Source organism: Accipiter gentilis, chromosome 12 (genome assembly GCF_929443795.1).
Source record: "Accipiter gentilis chromosome 12, bAccGen1.1, whole genome shotgun sequence".
In the NCBI taxonomy this organism is placed as follows: domain Eukaryota; kingdom Metazoa; phylum Chordata; class Aves; order Accipitriformes; family Accipitridae; genus Astur; species Astur gentilis.
Window position 1 is genome coordinate 33,341,787 of NC_064891.1, and position 24,808 is coordinate 33,366,594.

At 37.5% G+C, this 24,808-nt stretch overlaps 1 protein-coding gene across 1 annotated transcript in view; it reads left to right on the plus strand.

Annotated features, from left to right (window-relative positions):
• The window catches only part of TBCK (TBC1 domain containing kinase), a 147,996-nt gene that overhangs the window by 13,008 nt on the left and 110,180 nt on the right, over window positions 1-24,808 (plus strand). Inside the window, exons 5-11 of the mRNA XM_049815463.1 lie at window positions 17,554-17,668; window positions 19,202-19,275; window positions 19,551-19,692; window positions 20,953-21,013; window positions 22,076-22,137; window positions 22,900-22,961; window positions 23,657-23,805. Coding sequence (XP_049671420.1) covers window positions 17,554-17,668; window positions 19,202-19,275; window positions 19,551-19,692; window positions 20,953-21,013; window positions 22,076-22,137; window positions 22,900-22,961; window positions 23,657-23,805 — 665 coding nt within the window. The remainder of the gene's footprint in view (window positions 1-17,553; window positions 17,669-19,201; window positions 19,276-19,550; window positions 19,693-20,952; window positions 21,014-22,075; window positions 22,138-22,899; window positions 22,962-23,656; window positions 23,806-24,808) is intronic.

Sequence of the window (24,808 nt, forward strand, 5' to 3'; positions counted from 1 at the left end):
AAATCAGCTCTGTGAACTATGTTCAGGAGTCAAATTTTTAAAGGGCTAGGTATTTATGTACATAGTCAAGCAAAAATAGTGAATACCTGATTTAAGCTCATAATAGTTTACTGCTGTTCAGAGATTTGAAAATGTGTCTTGGTCTGGCTGGCTTCCTCTGTGTCTTCTTGCACATGCAAGGATTTTTTTCTTGTGAATGAATTGAAAATAAGTCACAAAAAATTACGGTGCGTAGAAGTTTTGTACTTCAGCTGTCTCACTAAGGGTAGTTTTCATGTTTGTGGCAGTCAAAATTTTACTAGATTTTCAATGTTGCTAGTTATTTTAGCACTGTTAATACCACAGACCAGAATGTAAGATGTGCATTTATTTTTAAGGTTCACCATCTTTTAAACACGTTTACAACTACTCCTTTGGGACACCTTTTCCAAACAGTGTTAAAGGAGTTATTTTCTGTGCTCCTGTGTTTCTAAAAAGGCATTGTGAGCTTTTGCATTTCTGTCACGCTTGAAGTGTGTTTCTTCTTTGAAGAAGCTGGCCCGCACTTGTATTCATAATAATAAAAATGCCAGCAAATACTGACATTCAGCAGACTTTTGGCACCTGCAATAGAGTTTCTGGATTGGTGTTCAATTTGTGGCTTGGGCAGTCTAAGCCTATTCCTTTCTTCAATAAAATATAGTTGTCATATGTTTTGAAAGTCATGGTTTTGAAAAATTACTAGTGAACCATCAGAGATACAAGGTATAGTTTGTTTTACATGGAACATTTGATGGGAAGCAGACTGTGTCTGCAGCTGTTTACTAGTTTGGAGAAAACATGATCTGACTGATTCGGATGAGTACATTTTATTTGGCTGTATTAAACAGTTGTCTGCTCATTGATTGAATTAGATTTTTTTTTTTATGCCATCCTTTCTGTTTGTGTGCTTTTGGCAAACTTGATGTGAAAATACATTACAGAATAGATTATTAGACAGTGGGAAGACCAATTTCTGACTAGCCAGGGATTCTTCAAAAATATTGTAAGACAGGTGCAAGTCATCAAAAGGCTGAAGGTTTTACATGATTTGACTTGAAGAGCTGCATATGAGCAGAACTTCAAGGGCTGAGTGTATTCTGCTTTGAATCAAGTCTGTGTTGGAATTTCACATGAGAAATCCATATGTCATAATGAAGCTGCATTTTGCAAGGATAAATGATGAACTAGTAAAATGAAGTAGCATTAATAAACAAACTTACGTGTTTTTCCTAAGCATGTGTAAGAGTCTATAGTTTGGGCATTTAGTATCTGTAGAGTTTTCCTTTAGTTTCTTGCCAATGCTTTGCTTCCAAAGCTATGATAAAGAATTAGGCATTAGTCCAGACTTGTTTATGTATTGTCCAATGACACTTTTCTTCATATAGGAGGGGTTTTTTTTATTTCTCTAAGTAATTTTTAGTCTGACTGCAACTCTTCCTGTAATGTTTGTTTTAGCATAGATTGTCTCCTGTGTCTTGCCTTTCCCCTCACAATGAGAAAACAATTGTTTGGAATGGAAAAGGGGTATAATTTTCATGAGGTGGTTGAGGTGAACATTATTTCTTTTCATGTCTGAGTGACCTTTTTGGGTATGGAACCAAATTCTTTGCTTGTGTAGTTGGCTAAAATGTTTGATGGCAGCACAAAGACATCCCAGAACATGTGTCCACGTCTCCCTTACATGTGAAACGTAACAGTGAGTGCACACTTGTTTTTATCTTCCTCTCTTCCAGGAAAAAAGAGAACAGAAGAATCCTACGTTTGAGATTATGATAGTCTCTGCTTCTTGTTATTAAAAAGTAGATATGATGGCTGTATACAACGTAAAGTCTGTAGATGTGGAAAAAGTGTGTAATTATATTTCAACCTTTTGCTCTACTGTACTTCTGTAGTTTCTTGTAGATACTTCATACAGATTTCCGTGCTAAAAGCAGTATTAAAGATCTTGAGCTGAAGATGAGTTATGCTGAGTTAATTGAGAACAAAAGCAGTGGAGAGCTTTGAGTCTTCAGTATCTAGTGAAAGAGGACGTTGAGTTTCTCTTGAATAGACCAAACGCCATCCTCAGTGGGAAGGTGACTTCATCCTGCAGAGATATTTCTGCAAGGAAGTGTGTAAGGATCAGTGTTAAAATTCCATTCTGCATAAATGAGTGAACAACAGCTCATGGCTAAAAAACCAAATGTCAAGTTTGTACTGTGCAAATCTTACTGGATTTAAGCCACATTATTAATCTTAATGTTGATTTATGATAGTTGTTTGGAATAAAAATTGTCTGTAGACTTGTGAGAACAAGATGTGGTTAGTATATGATTATTCTAACTTAATACAGTGTTTGACACTTTTCCTGCTTTTAGGAAGGAAAAAAAGGAAGAGCTAACACTTATTAAACTTGCTATACAGTGCATAATTCTAGAAAGGGATTATATTTTTAAAGCGCAAGTTCTTGCATTTGGAACTACTGAGCAATATCTTCAATGGGAGCATTTGTCACTAATTAGGGATCAGACAGCTGGTTTATTTAGATGCATTGATATGCTTGCAAACATCTCTAATGTCATTGTGGTTTGAAATAATTTCTTTTTTGCATATGGATGTTCTCTCCTTGGGTTCAAGCTCCTCTGTTTTACAGTGCAAATAGACCCAGACTTGTGCCTTCAGTCAAAGCTAGCTGCTTTCCTGCCTGGAAGCTGCATTAGTCCCATACTGTCCCTACCTCAGTGTTGTGCCAGACTTGAAATGATAGTTTTACAGAACATAATGTTATGGGAAACATCGTATAGCCTCTTTTTCGCTGCCCTGCAACTTTGTGGGCACTGTATCATGGGCACAGCACTAAGTTAATTGAATTGCTTGGCTCCTGAACCAACAGGACTTTCAGATGGACAGATACATGTGCAGACAGAAAGCACTTTTGTTGGGACTCAATATATGCACTGGGTTGTGTGTTTATAGCCAGAGAGATACCAGGGAACTGGAGATTGCTGTGATAGGAGTGTTTAGAAGGCTGACAGATCAGGCTAGTTTTGAGGTTTAAACTGTTAATTTCATTCATTAGCAGCACACATCTTGCTAAAGGTTAACTCATTCATGTTATTAATCATTACTGTGTACATAGTCTTTAACACTATTTTAAATTAGCTGTGGGTATACAGTACCATGGAGCTGATGCTGTACAGTTAACAGTGGTAGCTATGGCCCTTGGTGGTTCTTGGAAGTGAAGGTGATCAGGCTTGAGAGCTTTTTGAGTGAATTAAGAACCAGTGTGGACGGGTCTTTCTTCTACTATTATCAAATGTCTGATACTTTTGTGTTCTCACCACTCTCCGGCCCCCACAAGGGGTGGTCTCCTCTACTCCCAGTACTGTTTGTTTTGTTTTATACTTTGCCAGTCACCCTTCCTATGTATTTAGGAGTACATCCTGCATACAGTCTGCTGTCCTTGTCGTGTCCTTTTGTCTGGCAACTTTTGTTTTGTGGATTTTTCCTACATGCAACTATATCCATCTCTGTTTGCCCCTTTGGTGATCACATTTCTCATATCACTTTCAAGGAAATTTAATATTAGTTATATGCTGATAAATACATTTCTAATTTATAGTCACAGGCATCTGCTTTGGCTACACTTAAGTTTATTGTTACCTCTCTTGATAGGTGTTTCCTGCCTGTTGTGATGGCACGTACTGGAATATAGATCAAAGTGATGGACTTCTAATGCCTTTTGGAATATTAGTTGTTAGCTATGAAATTTCTAACAGCAGCATTGCTTATTGGCCTAGTTGCAAAGTCCCTTTGATCACCTGCATTTACAGACTGTTTTTCTTTTGGAACTTTCCGTTCTGTTTCACTTTTGAGCAGCATCTGTATCATTGATACAGGGATCCAGATTTTTTTGAGCTAACCACTAAAATGTACCTAGGTATGGTTTTTAACCTCTAGATATTTAGATATTTTTTTAAAAAGTGTGGTATAGTCAAGTTGTTTGTTAAAAGAACACTGTTACAAAGTCTACTGATTTGCAGGAAATGCCTGGCTTTAAGAGAAGAGCTGTGCACTGTTGCAATTTTTGTTCATAGCTTTAAAAATTCTGTTATACCTTTATAAAATGGGGGTTGGGGGGAGCAAGGGGTTAATTAGGAATTTGGCTTGTTGATAATGCTTAATCCTTTCATGCAGAGATGCCTAAAGTGCAGCCTTTCTCTCAAAGACTGAGAAACTTGTAAAGAAATTGCTTTAGTGCCATTTTAAGAAGTTCTAGGTGCTTTTCCTGCTATCCAGTAACTCATAAAAAAGAAAAAATGCTCAGTTATCATCTGCTAATATCTGTCCTTACTGGAGTTAGTGGTTATCGTTTTCTTGAAGTGACTTTTTCCTTTTTTTTTAATGTAATTTATTTTTTTTAAAGCTAATTATCTTCTGGTGTGTTAGCTCTGCAACTATGCTATTCAAGAAGTAGCCTGCTCCCCCCCCTTTTTTTTTTTTTTTTAACTGGCAGTGCTTCACAGAACTGCAGAAATTAATAACAAAATAATCAATCCTGTCTGGCTGCAAGGACAGTATTATTTATTGTTAGCTAGTCACGATTTCTAGAGCTGTCAGTTCACTTCATAGTGCCACACAGCTGCAATGTTAACTGCATTAATACACTTCATTTTCGGTTTTGTTTTAAAAATTTTCATTGTTCAGATTCTTAATGAGATTTTTCTGTTCCACCTGGGGCACCACAGAAAGAGTGAGACAATCCATCTCGTATAATGAAGTTAGGGACCCATCACTTCTGTTGCAGTGGGAAGGAGAAAGTTGGCATGGCTAACACTAAGCAAAACTTTATTCTTGTGCCACAGATACAGGTCTTCCTTAAAAAGAAAGTAAAATATGCAGTTGCCATTGTAACCTTAAATGGCAGAAAGCACCCCTGTGATCTTAAAATGTCTGCTTGATACCTGGCACTACTTCAGCAGGGCAAGAGTCCTCCACCCCGAGAGGCTAACGACGTCTGCTCCCTGGGTGCAGTGGAAGAAGCTGTGGAGAGCTGCAGCTCAGACTTTTGCCCCTGCTTGTGCCCTCCTGGTGCTGTGGGTAGGAGTTCATGCAGGAAATGCTGGCTGAGGTTGGCAGCTGGCTCAGTCGTGGGGACAGCCCTGTAGACTGACTGTACTCCTCTTGGCCCACAGGCCTAGAATGTCTTTGTGGAACCCAAGAGCATAGGTTACCACAGATGAGGTAAAAAAGCCTTGGATTACCTGTACTAAGAAAAGGGACTCTTCTCAGGCTATGTCCTTATTGGCAAGTAATGTCATCCAGTAGGAACAGGTATGTAAAGCAAGGTGTACTATACATCTTTTAGGGGTGCTGATTCCGTATAGCTCCAGTCTGCTCTGGACCAAATGCCCATTAGCAGCTGCAGGGCAGTAGGCAGCTTCCGGATCCTATCTTCTGGTTCACCTAAAGGGAATCCAGTTTGTGTGCTTTGAAACCACTCCGTGAATCAAGCATAGTACGAGAGGCTGATCCAGGAGGGTATACTTCAAAGGCGTGCTCTGATCCGAACTCGAGTCTTAATATAGAACTCCTTAAGTTGCCTTGAGCTTTGTGCTGCAAACACAAAACTGAAGGTTGCTGTTCAAATTTATTTAACTTAAATAAAGCTCAGTTTTGCATAAGCTGCATAAAAGCTGTGAGCTGGCCCTATATAAGTACTTTCGGTATCTCCTTTGCTGATTATCAAAGTAACCCACCAGTAGAGTCAAGTCTCTCCTCTTTTCATGTTAGTTGCTCAGAATTTCTGACAGATATAATTCGTTTTCAAAGATGGAATACTTACTGTGTTTCAGTGCAGGGTGAAACAAGGGAAGCTAGAAGTTGTGGAACATAGTTCTTGCTTTACTTTATATTTGTAGAACTACAGGTAAGATGCTGAAAGTAGGTGAGAATAATTGGTTCTTGTATGAATTTGTGTGTACTTACAATTATTTTTCCCTGTATGTCCTCAGTAATCTCTACATATTCTTTAGTTTTAAATATAGTACCTGTGAGGTTGCTCACTTGTGTTCTGAGCCACTATAGCGACATGGCCTAGCATTTATAGCCCTCATGCAATTTCTTCCAATGATGAACCTTTGTTCTTGTGTTATTTTCTTGACCATTTGCTACCATAGAAAACCTTTTTGTGTGTGTTGGGTTTTTATTTTTAACAGGATGAGAATTCCTACTTTCAATGCAGACTTCCCTCTCCCCACCTGAGAAGTCATGCGCGATAGTCACGAGATCATCTTTAATCTCTGCAGGAGATTAATCCTTGGCTGCATCTTGCACTAAATTATGTGCAGAAGACTGCTCTGCTCAGAGATGCTAAATTCTTAAAGGGAGCAGAGTTCTTCATCTTTTAGGTCTTTGAAGAAGAGGAGCTTTCTGGTTTTTTCATGATCTGAGCATTTTGAGAATTCTTTTAGTTTTTTGTGCATTGGAGAGTGATTTTGGACTTTTTTTTTTGTCCCCAAACAAGGGGGAAAAAATGTTGGATTTATTCAGGAGCAGAAGATGTGGTGTTGAGAATCCCATTGTTTCTAACATTTTCTTTCTTAACTATGTTACACAGTAATTCTTAATACACAATCATTTGAATTCAGGCAGTATTTTAATGCTTGGGAGCCCTTTGCTTTAGGTGCCTGAGTATGAACACTGGATTTCCAGGAGCTCATCTGTTCTGTTATCTGCCAGCATAGTGAAGAGTGGCACATCTGTCCAGGCTTGAGAGGTTCAAAGAAAAGGAAAACACTGGATTGTGCAGTACCTGCTTGCTCTGTGTTTAATTTATGTTTGGCTTCCAGATGTAACTGAAGTTTGTGCAAGTTTATGATAAAATATAAAGGCAGACATGGGAATTCTTTCCTGTCTGCTATCAGTAATACTTTGTAGTCTCCAGAAGAAGTCATTCAGGTTTAAAACTCACTAAAGGAAATCTAGGCATTGGGGTTAGGGGAATGGTTGGTTTGGTTTTTGGTTGGTTTGGGTTTTTTTAAAATTATTTTGTTTTATTTTATTTTAACTCTTCAGACAATTTGGTCTTCAGAGATCTCCAGACTTAATATGATGACAATGAAAACTGAGATGAGCATTGGACACGTGTTTCTTTCCTATACTTGGGCTTTGGCTAGCCATTTGGTGCCTTCTGCACAAAATTTCCATCAAATCCTGAGCAGACAACCTTATCTTGGTTTTATTTTCTAGTGATTTCTGAAATCTCATTTTTCTTCTGCTCTTCTAATTTTATCAAAGATGATAAACAACTGGTACAACCCAGCTTCAGCTGTTTTGCTGTTGCAGCATTTACAAAAGTAATAAAACACTGGTTTTACTTTTCTTTATGGGGAAAAAAATGTTTAGCACTGTAAAACCACTGTTACAGTCCTCTGTGTATGCTGTGCCTATGCATGTTCTTGTAAGCAGAGAAGCTAATATGCAAACAAATTAGCTTAAGGAAATAAATTGATTAAATATTTTTATAGAAAATGCCTAAAGCAGACTTGGAATTCTGTGGATATTCCCCAATTTGCTTATTTCAATGCATACATTTGCTATAAACCAAGAACTATATAATATAGGAATGAAAGCCCCTGCAGAAAGACTCAACTAAAAGCATTGTTTCCAAATAAAACATCGTTAACTTTTTCTTCATGTAAATAATGTTACTCCAAGCAAAAACTTATTAGAAAGCTTCCTCTTAGTAATGCTATCCCAAAATAATTCCTCTGTTTGCATTTGAAAGTATGACAACACCTTTAGACTTGTAATGGCATGGTTGCAGAGTAGTTCCTAAGAGCAAATGTAGGTTCACCCACGCCCCATCAGAATGAAAACTTCAAAATGTTGCTGTCTTGGTGTTTGTTTCTGAAGAAATCTGGCTGTGACACTGATCTTTGTAGCAGAGAATCCTCAGCCTCAGTAAAATCACAGTTATCTTTATAAAGGAGATATAAGCTTACAGCTCCCAGTTTGAGGCTTGAGTTCTGTCTAGATAAAGACAGTGGTGGCAGGAGAAGAATCTTCTGTCATCCTGTTGAGCTAAGCCTGAATGGTATAGCAGTTCAGGGTGAAAAGAGGCAACTTTAGTACCTGAAAATAATGTACCTCAAGCATATGAACATTTGTTTTATTATGACAGCTTCAAACATACAATCTAAGGTGGCCCTCCGATACTGTTCTTTCATATGTACATGGCTGTGCCTTTGATTAAGAAAACATTTTTCTTCTGGCCCTGGGGTATAGAAGGAAGCTGCACCAGGTTAACTATAGCAGAGTAGTAGTAGAGAGAACAGTAGAGTTTGGTATGAAGTTCTTGGGTTTGTTTTCATAACAAAAGTTATGGTGAAAAATCCAGACCGTGATTTTATTTTACCCTCAATTCTCCAAATGGAGATAATTTAGATGTGATCTTTGCTACATTGATTACTTTTTCTGTCATATGTTTTCTATTTAAACAGGTAATATTAGGTGTTTAAGTCTGAAAAAGTTGTTAGTATGTAAGAATTGTGACAGGGCGGGACTTGAGAAGCAAGCAGTTTGTTTGCTACAAAAGTCACTTTCTGACCTCTTGAACTTAGGTGTCTTCAAAAGCATAGGGTCTGAGCCAGACACTGATATATAGTTGCCAGTTTGCATTTCGGCATGCAAACAATTGTTTTTCAGATAGCTCTTTAACATGGAGGAAGGTAAGGAAATAGGCGCTGCCTACTGTGTGACCATTCATCATACATCTTCAGAAGTCACTTTTCCTTCAACGATTGCATGGTTTAAGGCTCTGGTAATACTGCTATTTGTACCATTTACTGCATAGTAAATGTTTAATAGACAGCTGTCGAGGCCCCTATACTTCAGAGAGCTGAAACTTAACCTAACCTATGCCTAGAAATTTAGGTGCTGGTGCATTCAGATACAAAGGAATGATAGCCCTTGCCTAGAGCATGGGATTTGATGCCTGGTTTGGAACTAACTTAATAAGACACCCCCAAGTAGCTGAAGATCTGATTTAATGCCTTTTATTGTAAAGAGTATCCTATCTGCAGTTAATTCCCTTATTTGTTTTTTATATGTTGTGCGATTGGCTTCCTGAGTCTGTCAGTTTGTGATCGACCTTGCCAGGGTTGTTGATCACAAAATGTGTGGCTCTTTAAAAGTGCGTGTATTTGTTCACATGAAATCCAAAAGAAAACAAAATAAAGATTTTTGGAGATCTGACTTCACTTGATCCTAATTCTACTCCTACATTTTACCAGTTCACTCCTTTTGGAGGAAGAGAGGAGAATGTGAGATGTGATGTTTCTTTAATGAAATGTTGGCAATGTGACGTATGATACGTGTTTATAATGCTATTGAACTTAAGTTCTTTATTGTAGATTTTGAGGTCGTTGTCTTGGTGTTCATCCCATTAGCTTTTGTTCTTTTGTTGTCACCTGTGCATCTAGTTCTGTTGTGTTAGTTATCTCGGAATGGGTAGTCTGTGAGAAGCGTGCAGAGTCTGTGGTTTGGTTTTAAATGAGGGCTACTTTACCTAGTCTTTACATGTGGTGATTGAAATTTTGTTTATTTCGTTGTGCTTTTTGGTCCAATGACAAGCATCATTATTATACCTTTCACATATGAGCTAGCTAAGGCTAAGATGCAGAAAATGACATCTCAGAAGTTAGTGGCAAGATCAAAAAAGGGGAGTGTGGATCTGGCTTTCCCCTTCTGTGAGTTGAATCGGATGGCACTAGACGTTTCATTAAGATGGTGCTTTATAAGGTGTGCTTACTTTTCAAAAGGACTTTGTTCATTTGCTCCCCCAATTTATGGGATGAATGCTGGATGTCTTCAAGGAATTCAAGGTGTGGTGTTCTAAATTTTTTGCTTTATGAGGAGCAGATACACTTGAATCATTCAGTGATAATGATCTGAAAAATCACCTGTCTATTCAAAATCTTTGTGTGCAGTCTGCTCTATATGTGAAGTTGTTCTTTATCTGTGCCTTCATCCATTGTTTTATGGACTTTTTTTATTGTACATTACAAGTTGAGACCTTCATCATTTGTGTTGCTTTTAAAGTCAAGCTTGTAGCTTAGAACTTTAAAAAAGGAATGAAAAGACTTACTGAGTTTCCTCAGATGAGCAATATGAACTTGTTGAAGATATCCTGTGTGAAATATCTCTGTGTGCGAGTTAAAGACTTCCTGAGGACTCTGCCTGTAAAATTCATTTTTTTGTCTTGTATTCTCTGCTTGTTGCATTCCCTTCCAGTTCATTTCATTCTGATAATGTGAATGTGTTTCCAAGTAAATTGGCAGTGTTTACAATTTCAGTCCCTAGTGCCATTTTTTTAATCAAACACATAATAAAGTGCTAAATAAACCGTTCCCACCTGCATCAAACTCTTTATGTTCCGTATAGGGTATTTTGTAATTTATTTACCCAGGAAGACCCAATTTATCTGCACATCTGGTTTTCAAGCCAGTCCTGCTTTTTATCCAGTTTTCCAGCTGGTTGACTGAGGCATAAGGAGGTCAGATGGCTTTCTTGAGGTCAGTGTAGTGATTGTCTCAGCTGGGATTATACCCAAACTTTATCCTTTGCTGTAACCACTTGGCCACACCACTCCTAACCAGTCTATCCACATTGTTGGCGGTAATGGAACTAACTGCAAATGTCATTTTCTTTGTTTTATAGTTTCGCTTGTATTGAAATATTGTCACTTTTATGAGTTCAGAAACATTACATCTGTTCACAACCTGGTTCTATTCCACTTTGAACAGACACAATTTTTTGTGATGAATCTCCTTCCTGAATTCCAAATGTGTGTTAGTTTCACAAGTGCTGGGGTAGTGATTAATGACATTGCTGGTTTTTGTTGCTCTGGTGTGCTTCCTCAGGGCAGACCCTGTCTGACACTCCTTTTGGAAGAGGAACCCGTGTTTTTGCTCCTGTGTATCAGTGCCATAAGCTTCTTAAGACTCCTGGTTGCTGAGATTCTCAGTAAACTCTGGATTAAACTCTAGAGGAAGAGTTTAGTTGTTTACAGCAATAATAGAATGTTAGAACAGGGTGCACAGGTTTGATAAAGGACTTCCTTAAGCATGCATTTCTGTGTACCCATGAGTTGTAAGTCTGAGGAAAGAGAAACTCTGGAACATGGTATCAGCAGCATAATCTTAGCCCATTTGATCTTGCTCTGCCTTCCTGAAGGAAGTCAAAATGCTTCTCGTTCCAGTTTTTGTTATCAGTTTCCTCTTGCCTTAAGTTGCCACTGCATTGAAGAAGCATGACTTAACACTAATCCACATATACATCTTCAGCAGGTACAAAAATTACAGGGCTCTCTACAGTTCAGTAGATTGAGCCTTGCTTTCTGGTGCCAGTCCTGTGTTGATTCAAATTCCAGTGAATCTGGTTCATTTCACCAGATGAAACACTCTCACTCAAAATAGTCTGTTAAGTGTTGATTGCACTGTCAATGCTTACCAGGTAGAGCTTTCTTGCCTCTACAAAATGGATTAGGTACTCCGTGTTGACTGTTACAATAGCATAAAAGCAAGTGAAATTTACAACTGGCCGTAACCAGTTAAAAATACCACAAATGCATTTGTAACAACCAGAAATATTTCTCCTCTCCCCAAGATTTTGCTGCTGCCTCCGCTTTGCCTCCAGCCCCAGCTATCTTTGCTCCTGTACTGCTGTGCAGGTACATCTGTGTGTTCTGCTTAACTACACTGTAATAGCTATAGCTGCCTGTGTCAAAGTCATCAAAAGGGGAGATTGCTTTGTCTAGGAGAAGGTAGGACTGGAGACGGTAATCAGGCAGGAAGATCTTTTGAGATCCCTGATTACTCTCATGTCAACTATTTTATTGCAGCACCAAAGAAAGGATGGAGAAGATGTATTTCCAGTTAATGCCATGAATGCACTTCTGTTAAAGATGATGAATACAGTGAATTCATGTGTAGCTTGGCATTAATTTTCCTTTAAACTGGAGGAAGAGAAACTTGTGTGAACCTATAACTTCCATGATACTGACATGAATGCTGAAATTTTATCTATTTTCATGTTTCTTTTCTCATGTTGGAATTCTTATATTCCAAAGTTTAATATGTCAAGTCTCCTGACCCCAACCACCTCTGATTTCCAACTGTATGATATACAGTCCTCTTGTTCTTAAGTATTCAAAATGTCATGCATCAAGTAGTTTTTATTTTCCCTTCAGCATTCTGTGGTATGTGTAGGGACTACTGCTGCTGGCTGTCAAATGCATTTTTTCCAAAATCACTTTTCCTACTCTGGAGTTAAGCAATTGTTTACTTCGCTTGAAACTGAAATTTAAAATTGGCTTTCTGGAAGTTAGAGCAACAGAGCACCATGAAGAGAACCTCATGATAAAATAGACAGCAAGAAGATCTTACGAATGGAATACTTGATGGCTATGAATTTCCACAGTAACTTCTGGGCAATAGTCTGTGAACTTGGATTAAAGACTTGGGATAATGGGTGTCCTGGCACGAGAGCTGTTGAGGCTTGCAGGAGTTACTTTATGTTCTGACATTTTCAGTTGCAATGCTCAGGAGGCAAAACTTTTTTTTTTTTTTTATTACCCAGAAGCAAGCTTGAATTAAAGAGGTTGGAAGCCAGGAAAATATGAGGGAACATTTCATATATGCTTGCTCTGTATTCCTTCTCTTCTAGGCATCTGCCAGTCACCTTTTTGGGAAACAGGATAGTGGTCTCAGATAGTTTTTGGTCTGAGCTAGTATGACCATTTGTACAGTTTGGAAGATGAGTAATTTTACCTGAAATGGAAATAATCATTTGCAAAAAGTTGCTTGTTCCTAGAACATTCTATCTTGGAGTCCAGCTTCTTGCTTCTGCAAGCAGCTGCATTATTGTTCCCATTAAGAATCACAAATAATAAGTTAATAACTAACCATTCAAACTGAATAATACATAAGTAATATTGTTGGTGGCTTTTTAGCAAGAATTCAGAATTCCACCTTTCTGTGATAAACTTTCTAATTTCTAAATGTGTTTCCAACGTTTTTGTTTGATCTTGTGTTTATGTTGACCTGTGGCTTGGGCAAGTCTCCCTAGATGTTTGTTCCAAGGTACTGCTCTGTCAGTACTGGGTGAGTATGCTCACTCCTAGCTCTCCATTCCACTAATTATTTTAGCGGCTTATTATCTTTACTTGGTAACTGATAAATCTCTCTTTCTCCCCTCTCTGTTGGTTCATATCTGATCCTGTTGAAGAAAGGTAAGACTCTCAATGTGCCAATTTCTTCTAGTGCAACTTTTCCTTTTCACCCTGGCCCAGAAGCTGTTCTCAGTCAGATGGAAGATTGTAGTGGGCACACAGAGAAGATTCTTTTTTTTTTTTCTGTCTGAATCCAAAAAGTGACAAAAGTGTCCTAAGCAATCAGTTTACTTCACTGGTGTATTTGCAGCATCACAAGACATTGAAGCTCTGCTAAAACATCTGTTTCCTGACAAGTCAGGTTCATTATTCCTGAAGTAAACTCCAGAAAATGGCTTTGTATCCTTAATAGTACGAATTCAACAGGCTGGAGATCAGGCTGACTGCTAAGTGGAAAAGTTAATGTTTTTTGTGAAGGCACAATGCAGCCACCTGTGTATTATTACAGTGTGGAAATTAGTCATTTGTCTGGTATAGCTTTTGGTCTGACAAATTCTGGAGGTAATAAAACAATCCTCATTTTTGTGGGTTTTTAAGTCGTCTTCCCTTCTCTCTCCACCCACAAATACCATGCACATGTCTCTCTTAACCATGATGGTTTTGTACTGTTGGCTGAACTTGCTCATATCAACTTGCAGAGATTTTTATTTCCTGCCCCCCCAGCCTGCTCCGATTAATTTGAGGGAGGAATTCAGTTATCCTTTGTGCTTCCTTTGCTACCTATGGTTCTATACATTCAAGGTACAGACCTAAACCTGGTATTGGTTTTAATCCTTATATTATTTTAATTCTTCATTTCCAGAATGAAGCCCCTTTTTATGGCTACATATTTTTTTTTTCTCCAAACCAGGAAAAAAGCAGGCAATGATTAAATTCAAGTAGTTTGATTTTACATCAGTGTGCAATCCTTTCACTTGGAGAATCCCTTTTCAAAAGCCTAGCTGAGTAGGCTGCACCTCAGTAGATTTGTTGGTATCCAGACTGAGGATTAAAATGAAGCCTGTTCCTTGAAAATGTGCTGGTAGTTGTAGAGAGATCATGCTTTTTCTTTTCTGTCTGTGAAGTGTTCCTTTTGCAGAGAAACTCCTGTTGCCTCTCTCTTTCTCCCACTGGTGGAGAGGAAAAGAACCTTAAAACAAGTCTTGTTAGGAGAGCTGGGAAACTGAAGATTAGTGCCCCTTCAGATCTGCCAGTTGTTGAAGAATCACACTTTTGTGCTTTTACTTACTGCCTCCTGCTGTATCTGCCTTGAGCAGTGGAATAATTTGTTTCCCAATAGTTTAAAGTCACAACCATGATCATCAGCTGATGAGTTGAACAGGGTATTTCATGCCACACGGCCGTTATTATGGCTCTCATTAGGTCAGTGGTGTATCAAGGTTGGTGCCCAACCTACCACGCCTCCATTTTGCCTCATTTTCTCCTGTGTTGTTTCTAATGCTTTTGCTGGTGTTTTTCCCCCCAGCTCCTGTTAAAGGAGGGTGCTGAAACCTCTGCAGTTCAAGAGCCCCAGAGGCTAAACTACTCCTTTACATCTGTCATAGTCCAACACTAGCTAGCCTATTGAAGAACAGGCTTCCATATAATCAGGGAAAAAGTTTTTGAATCTGCTCAGACCTCGCCACCAACATTTGGTATTCTAAATGTCCTCAATCACTTAGACTGTGTTTTCTTTTTCTATTTATGTGTTGGGTTGGTTTTTTTTTTTTGAAGGTCAACTTCACTTGAAGCTTGGAAGCAGTTTCATGAGTGTACCTTCTGCACTTGCAGAACCCCATTGCAATGCCGCAGTGTTGACAGTGCCTGTAGAAACTGGGAGGGAGCTGAGCCCCACGGAAGCACGGGGATAGCCTTGGTAGTCTTCTCCAGTGAGGCAAGGGACTGCTGTTGAACTTGGCCTTGGGAAGTTTAAAGCAAGGAGATCGCTTGTGCTTGATAACAGCAATGAGTGGTGGTGTTAGGCCCTTTGCAATTAAATGCAAATCTCATGGGTAATAACCACAGTATGTTTTACCTAATAAATGAAATAAGAACTAGATAATGTGCAACAGCACTATGAAGAGGTTGTTAAACAGAGTTCCTTCACCCCTGGGGAGGTGGTGTACGTGCTTCAGCTTGAGGGTGAGGTACCTGACTGAACACTTCTGCCCAGCAGGGTGGCATCAAGAGCTTAAGGACACTAAGAATTATGTGCAATGAACGATACCTATCATTCATGTGTTGCTGTTCGTTGTAACACCATGGAGGATTTATCTTAAAGAGCAAAGAATCCGAAAGCAGTATTTTCAGGCGTTTGCCCGGGTTCTATTTTTATGAATTGCAAGAGCACAGGGGAGAATAAATGGGTGGCTGAGGCCCCCTAGTGCTACCAGAGCCCACTGCACGCCTCGGGCACAACGGCCCCAAAATTGCATTTCATAGTTGCTTTTATTTTTTAATACAAAGAAACACTTTTAAGGCTAAAATAACTTATGATGTACCAATTGTTCATACACAATTTTTTTCCTTACTGGAAACCTGAATTCTCCATGATTTATTTTTCATGTCTTGTTTTGCAAAGCTGTGCAAAAAGTGAGCGAGAGGATTCTGTTTGCAACCATTATCATTAGTATTTGCATTGCGGGCAAGAAACTATACAGGGGAGCTGAAGGCTTGTAAGGTAAATCTTCTACCACAGTTATATCTCAGCCCAAGAATGACTGGGAGGAAACCCTACACAGCTAGTGGTGTCTGATGCTGTGGTGTATTATGTAACTTGGGCGCAGAAGGGATGGGGAAGAAAAAGTGCCAGTGAGGGAGGAGCAAGATAGTTGTGGGGTTTTGTTTTGGTTTTGTGGTTATTAGCCATGTGGTTTTGGTTGAATTGCTAAGACCTTGAGAATCACTTCCAAATGCTATGATTTAAGATACAGCAGTGTGGACATATGTTAGAATAGATTGCCTTTGTGCTTAAATTTTAACTTAAAAGCGTATATTCGCAACTAGTGTAAAGTAGTACAGAGCTCTCCTAGGAAAAAGGTTCAGTCTAGAGAATAGCTCCATGTAAGGTAACGTAATGGTGGCCTTAGACTATTATTGAAACAGCTTTTTTCAGTATTTATGTGTTGCCCTAGTCTCAGAATTTGTTGGAATTGTTGCTTTTGTCAAAATGTAGCTGTTAACTCTTGTGAAAAATTTTTGGCATTCCATCAGGCATGAATAGCAGCTAATAAAGTTTTAATAAAGAAATTAATTTTGGTGTTTAGTCAGCTAGTTGGCTTGTCACTCTCCCCAGTCTGTTATGGTCCCCCTCATATTGCTGTTACACAAATTTTTAATAAGCAAGAGAAGGTGGTGAGTCTTGTCCAGAATGCTATTGTATGTTATTCTTTAACAATGAAATAAAAAAAAAAGGGGGGATGTAAAGTTAGGCCTTTATAAGTAGGTATGCTTTGTTTTCTGGATATTTTTTAAACCAGAGTCTTCAGAGATAAAGTTGCCAAACAGACCTGAAATGTGCTCTGAGGGGGAGTGGTCAGGAAATGAGGAAGGTAAAAAGTTAAAAGGAATCTCTCTGCCTGATATTAGATCTGTGCCTTTTGTTCTTATTTTGGGTGCACTTCGGAAGCCTAATACTGGTGGTCTATGTACAAATTCCTGTTCACTTGTTCGCAGAAACTGCTCTTTAGGGCTATCAGTTCTTATAGTAAACGGTAACTTTAGTCAAAACATGGAGTTATGTCAGAATGGTTTGGATGGTAAACTTCATCGTTTCTTTCCAAAGACAGTAAGGTTGATGCTTCCAAGGTTGTAAAACAAAATGTGCTGAAAATAAAGCTTTCTGACCTTCCTTTTGTTTCTTGTTTTAGATGTTGAGATGTCTGAAGACTATAGGTGTGATCTAGCCGCGCCTCTATACTGTCTTCTAGATAAGCTCCAGTTAACATCTGAGTTTCAAGAACTTTTGTTCAGTTGAACTTTTCTATGAACATCAATAGCAGCAGACTTAGGCAGAACAAATAAAAATAAAGAAGGATTGGGATTTTTTTTCCCCAGTTAGTTGAGGTATATCTCATAGTTTCTATCACAGAGAATATTTTATACTTTGTCACAATTTTCTGCTGTTTTTACGGACCAGTTCAGGATGAAGAAACCTAGCTGTGAGGTATTGAGGAGCTGTGTGTGGTACTGAACATATCCTACCATATTCAATGTTGATCCCTTAAACTGTTCTGGAATTGTAAATGTCTCACTTGTGTTTGGAATAGCTGTGGAACACTACGTTTTTACAAATTAAAAAGGGATACATTTAGTACAATGTGTTCTTTTGCTTTTTGCAGTTCTTCAAGGATCTTATGCATAGCGTATGAGGTTTTGCAAGGTTTGCAATATATGAACAAACATGGAATGGTCCACCGAGCACTCTCCCCTTGCAATATTCTTTTGGATCAAAAGGTACAGCTGCAGGAATAAATCTATATTTTTGTTTGTTTTTTTGTTTTTTTCCTCTTGCCAACAAGTAGCATGCCATGTCATATATGGAGACTGGGCAGTCACAGCCCTTCTGATGGGGAAAAAATTGCATTTCTGGAAAGGTGTTGGTTTTGCTTGGTTTAGTGTTGTTTTGGTTTTTTTAAATGACAGGTTTCCCCCATTTCCTAAATTTCAAATGTATTTTAGATTTTGTTTTTCTCTTTTCCCATTTTCTTTTATCCCAACCCACTTTTTTTCAGCCTTTTCTTCTTAAGGTGGTAATCTAAGTTTACTTGTTGTCATTGTAATTAGTTGCAAAACCTTCCTAGCTGTTTGAATAGGAAAATACTTATGGCTAACTAGCTGTTAATAATATTTCCTGTGTTTCTTGCTAATCTGATACTTGACTTCTAAGATATCAACATACTTTTTTGTTCATGTTAAATTATTAAAATTCCAGTGTCTGTCAAGTCTTTTGTCAAAGACTGATGAGTTGGCAGTGTGGAATACAGGTTCTCCTCATAAAAGCTGAGAGAAATTAATAGCTGCTGTTGTACTCAGAGCAGTCACTTCACCCGAACTGACAGCTAAACAGCTTAGCCTGTCTGCGTAAGTCCTCTCTCCTTCCCCTTCTTACTCAGTTTAGATAGAATAGCTAGACCCTCTCTTTGCAAGGCAGAAACAAAAGAGGAAGAAGGAAGGAAGGAACATTATTTTTGATATACTTGTAAACAAATGAAGGTCATAATAATGCTCTAACAAGCAAAAGTACTTCAGGATTTTAAGATATTCCTAAAATCAGTAAAAGAACAAAAGGGGGCCATGAGACCATAAACTTCTAAACTTTTCCCCTGCACTTTGAACAGCTTGCTGATGTAGCCTTCACTGTTGCACCATCTGCAGGCTGGCTGAGTATAATTCAAAATCCAGCAGAAACACCACCTCAGTTTAACTTCCATGCCTATTTTGTGTTGTTTTGGTGTTAACGCTCTGCTTCCACAGAATAAAAGCAAGCACCTGGGAAACTTGTTTGTTTGAAATATGTGTTGATATGGTTCAGGAGAGCAAAACAGTAATGAGTTGATGGGAAGGTCTGGAGGAGCAAGGCTGGGTAAATGGAAGAGATGAGGGAATGGTGATGATGCTTAGGAAGTTCTAGGATTCAAATGGGATTTTGAACAGTGTTCAAACGGGAAAAATGTTCAATAGAGTATGTAAGCCTTTTTAATTTACCGAAAATATACTGTAACTTAAAAAGTTCTGACTTTCTTGTGTGTTCCAAATAAGGTGATTATTTAATGCTCTTAGAAAGTAAATAAGTACCTTATTAACTTGCAGTGGTGTTCTGCATAATAGATGAGACAAAAATGTAAGAGCGTGACTTTTTATAGGTATTTGTTTTCTGACAGCTAATGCAACTTGAAATGATTTTTTTTTTTTTTAACTTAAACACAGATTCTTCCAATGTCAGATTCTGCTGCTCTTGATTGTTTATTTTTTCCTTTTCCTTTTCAGGGACATGTGAAGTTGGCTAAATTTGGACTCTACCATATGACTGCTCAAGGTGTTGATGTTGATTTTCCTATAGGGTAAGGTTGTAACTACACAATAGAAATATATGAGGGATGTATTTTTTCAGGAAATATCTTTACATTTTGAGGAATCACCTTCAAAAATGTGTTATATGCACAGAGCCCTTATAGGTTGCTTTTTTAATTTGTAGATTTTGACTGAATAAAATAGAAAAATCTGCATTGCTATGGATTCTAGTTTCTCAGAATGCAAAATTATTTTGATTACTGTAACTGAAATGAAGGGGTTTCGGACAGACAAGATATTATTTAATGTTGGTGCATCTTTCTAGGTACCCATCCTATCTGGCACCTGAAGTAATTGCGCAAGGAATAGTCAAACCAAGTGATCATACTCAGTGCGAGAAGCCTCTGCCTTCTGGCCCTAAATCAGATCTGTGGTCTCTTGGTATAATATTATTTGAGCTTTGCATGGTAAGTAAGAGGATAATTCTCTTGATTGTGACTCTTGAGGAATAGTTACATTAACTTGATTGCTCTTGCGTATGGGGTTAAGACACTTTGCCCATCACCCAAGTCCAAATATCAGAATATATTAGCATTCCTACCTGGATGGTATTGGTGGTGGTTCAAGTAGTAGAATGCGTATTGGCTTGGTATGAGTGTATGTGTTAAGCATGAAGGGCAGCTGCCTCTTAAGCCACAATTATGTCATTGCATGATCAAATTCTTAGCAAGGAATAGCTTCTGAACCGAGAAATTTCTCTAGATAATTTGTTTTAATTGTGCTTTTAAGCGTGAAATACCCTTGCTGTTATGCCCTTATTCTCCTTGGAAAGGATGAGAAACTGATAAAGTTCCATGGAGAGGAAGAGAATGGAGGAATCTGCCTTATTGCCAGAGTTTAAAGAGCTGTACAGAATTAAGGGTTTATTTGGAAAATGCTTATTTGACTCTAGAAGTTTAAATAAATTATGACAGCATAATCTTTACTATTTGTATATGTTAAATTGGGATTCTTTCATTCAAAGACAGCAACATTCTATAGGGAGGTATGATCTAGCAAATACCTCAATGTTGATATTTAGTCTCATTATATAAGATAACTGTCAGACAGTTACATGGTTGAGAACCTGTTTGATGTAGTGATTAGATCAGGACATTGGAAATAGTCACCTTTTGCATATTCTGCTCTTCTGTAAATTTGCATAGTGTTCATAGATCATTATTCTTTTGAATAAGTACATTTTCTTAAAAATGCAATAATATTTTTTGAAACACCTTTAAAGGGACTTTCAGATGACTTTTCAAAAGCACTAATGCAATAATACAAGCTGTGATGACTAGCATGTTTAGTAATTAATTACCTTTGTTCATGCTCACATTGGAAAAAATGCAGGTTTTGAAAGCCTATTACTGAATTAATAATAAAACTGCAGGATTGCTAAGGAAGCCTGGGGCTTTGTTTTGCATATGTTTTTTTCGTTTTGCATTTGTTCCAGTTAAGAGATGTTATAAATGATACATGTTTTTCTTTTTGATGGCATGAAAGTGTTTCTGCTATAGTTGGGGTAAATGATGTTTTCTGTTCTAACAGATAGTTTTCCAAAATCTAAACCTCATGTGTAGAAGCTTATTTCACTGTCTTCTTATATAGATGGGTGTGTATGCTATTTAAATATTTTTATGTAGTAGTGCATTGAGCCGTTAATTTGATTTTTGTTATTTATTTAGGGGAGAAAATTATTCCAGAGTTTGGAGATAGCAGAAAGATTGAAATTTATAATTATGTTAGGTAAGTAGCACAAAATCGGGGGGTTTATGTTTCCAAGCAGTTCTAGAATTACAGCTTTACAGACTAGTCAGCTTGTTTCTGAAACGAGTTAGTAATTGTATGACACGAAAGAAAACTATCCCTGCACTAGCAGTGCTTGCACACCAAATCCTAAGCAGGGAGAAGCAGGGTGCAAACAGGAAGAAGGAACATAAAAAGAAGGATGAGAAGCATATTACTGGATCCAGGCTTTTGTTTCTGGCTTCACCTACAAACTATAAAACATTACTATAGATGTGGAATTTTTCCTTAGTGCAAATAAGTCTGGAAGTGGGACTATTCTGTGGCTTTTAAAACTTGATTTTTTTCTGGGGTTTATGTATAAAACACAGGGAGGGGAAGGACATGAATTTGCAATTTGAAGCTTTATCAGGAAGTTGTTGTTATCCAGAGCAAATAGCAATACTGTTAGTTACTGTCAGTAGAGACATCTTTTTCATTCAGCACTTAGTGCTTGGGTACTAAAATTCTGACTGTTTGGTAAGTGATTTCTTAGCTTTCTGAAGCATTTCAGTCCCCTCCAAGTTGAATGCAAGTTATTGGTAACCTTCATCCTCTGAAAATCATTAATGTCCTGCCTTGAGAATTATTGTCTCAATAATGTGTTGAAAACAATTTACAAAGTACTGCTAGTATTATCAGCAAGTAGCAACAAAATGAAAATTACTTTGAGCTTCTATATGGAGTTATTTTTAAGTTCTTTCAGGGTTTTTTGTGTTCGGGGTTTTTTTTTATAAGCGGCAAGACTGCTTAAATTTATTTGTCAGAACCTGACGCTCTGGATTTACTAAGCCTGCAAAAACATTTTCACTGTTAAATTAGATGTGCTACTTTCTTAGGTTTCATTTTTCTGTCTGCATAGGTGATAATAATAATTTTCATTTCTAATTTTGAGAATTTACTTTCAAGTGATGTGGCAACGTCAATAAAAAGCCAGTTAAGTGCTTTTTATTGGGGTGGGGGTTTATCTGATAGCCTCTGTAATTGGTATCACTTAACTTTGTATTGTTCTATTTTTCAAAGGCTGTGTAGATGATATTGTAACTGTATTGGCTGAAGAACATGGTTGTCTTGATATTATTAAGGTTTGTGGAACTAGTTTGCTCTTCCATGCCGTCTTATCAAAACTTTTTATTATTGCTGCATAGTATTTCACATATGTTTTATTTTTTTTAACTTAGTTGGTCACTTGATTGATTGCAGTATGAGGGAAAATTTTGAAGTCTAAACTATGTATCTAAGGTCCCTTCAAATAGCCAGTACTGGTAATATTCATTCTTTCCTAAAATTACTGTCTATCTCAGTAAATGTTAATGCTCTCTCCACAGTTTAGTAAGTTATACATTTTCTTTAAAGTGTTGGGAGTTAAGTATTTTTCTTCTAGAAATTTAGTCTTCTATTTGGTCCACTTTACACATTCTGATAGTGTAGGCTTACACAGTTCAATTTCTCCCCACCCCCAAAATTAATCACTGAATTGTAGTGTCTATATATTTTGAGACATTGTGTAAAAGGATTCCAGCTATTAGCAGAAGGGAGTTCCCAGGTACTGCGTTGTTTCAAGCTGGATACAGAATATCTGAATTAAAACATTAAAATAAAAAGCTGCATACATTGCAAATTTTTCAGTTTTTTTTTTTTCCCCAAAGCAAATGCAGGGTCAGGGGGTGAGAAGAATTACTTTCCCAGCATTTTGGTCTGACACAGCTAACCTCATATGTGTAGGTGTGAAATTTTATTGCCCTCAAAGAAATAGCCTGTATGTTAAAAGTTAAGTATGAGCTAATTGGCTTGTTGAATTAAGACAGTAATAAACAGGCCTCCTCCATATTTTTCATATGTTCCAGGACCTTTCTGAAAATATCATAGCTCTACTGAAGAAATGCCTTACATTCCAGCCTTCTCAGAGGCAAGTATTTAGTCCAAATGCCTAGTAAACTCTGCTGGGATACTATGAAATTAGAAGACTTGTTGCTGAACCTTTTGTGGAATACTGATGATTTGTGCTACCTATAAGAAATTCTTTGTTTTATTGCTTTTCAATGTTTAAAGGAGAAGAATTGAGGGGAGGTGGAAGTCAAGTGTGCAAAACCTTGAGATTGAATCTGAGTATTTTGAGGGAATGCTATTCAGGCATGTATAGTTCTAAGTTCACAGCTTTTACTGATTCCATGTCTAGAAGTTGGTGGTGGTTACTATAGCTCTATTGTAGCCAGAATTAGGGCTGCTTTCTTCACATCTCTTCTTTCAGAGTACTTTTTCATTATGTCAGTCTGCCACAGCTTTCTTCTGAAAAACAATTATGCTTTTATTCTTTAATCAAGGCTTTGCACTTTCGTTTTCCATCTCTACTTAGCGGAATTAAAGGGGAATTAATAAAATAGTTGCTATGTACATTAAATGAAGGTGAGATCTGAACTTGGGCTGTAAATAGACTGCATGGTGTGTTGTGCATCATGAATTGAACATTTTTGCTATTAAAATTTCTGAAATCCAATATAATTTAAAATAACTTGCTAATATTTTTTACTGGGGACATTTCTTACTGAAATGTAATATTTTTGGAAGCAATTTACTCTTAATGTTTTACTCTCTTAATTCAAGGCCAACTCCTGAGGAATTGCTGCATGACAGTTTGTTCAGTGAAGTATCCTCAGTATATCCTCTCTTTCACAAACCTGCTGGTCTGTTTTCGTCTTCTCCAAGGTGTGCTAATTTAACGCTTCCCGAAGACATAAGTCAATTATGTAAAGGTAAAAGCGTGTAGTGTAATGAATGTCATTGGAGGGGGAAGGAAAATGTTTTCATGTTTTCTTTGAATACTTTGCTGGAGAGAAACTATTAAATGTTATAATACTACATTCTTGCAATAAGTTGTTTAATGGGCAGAGATATATGCAAACATGTTTTGAGAGAAGTGTGCAAGTCAAAGGAGGGCATCTTGATTTTGTGCTTCAACCTCAGGTAATAAATAGTTATTATTAGTGTTCGAGTCCAGCTTGGAATATCAATATCATCTTTTGCCTTTAGAATTTGGACATATGCATGTACAAGGTAGTTTGTTTCACCAAATTGTGTTGTGAATTGGTAATAAGATTCTGCTGGATCATAGCATGAGATGATTTTTTGGAAGTATTGGAAAACTAAATCCTTGTGAAAGAGGTCACATTCTAGAATAAAAAGCGACATTTCTAAGTTCAAAGCTACAGTATGCTGAAATTGTTACCGCTCTTAAGTCCTCAAACTTTTTCTGATGAACTTGGAGATTTCTACATGTTTAGAAGAACTCCATTATACAATTTTTGGAGACTAAGATTTTACCCCTTGTTGGTATGGGTATGGTATGTGAAGGGAAGATAGATAACTATTGAGTATGAATCACTAGTTTCTTATTTTTACTCTTAGCACTCTGTTGTGTATAAAGTAGTGTTTGTTTGGGTTTTGTTAAAAGACACACAGGAAGCAAAAGTCCACACTTTGATGTATTTATGTGATTGGTTCTATTTTCTGGCATCACGGCAAACTGCAGAAGTGCTTGCTTTTTTTTCTGACTTCTGCCCATCTGCTCTTTCCTTAAATCTACCTAAAGTGCACTTGCAAAGGGAAGAACAGTGTTCCTCTGACTTCACATAAAGTTCTAGGACCTTTCAAGCCTAAGAATTTTATTTTTTTTTTTCAACAATATGTGTTTAGAGTGGTAGGAAGAAATAGAAGCTGCCTAAAAAGCTGTAACTCATTTTTATGTGGTTTCTCCTA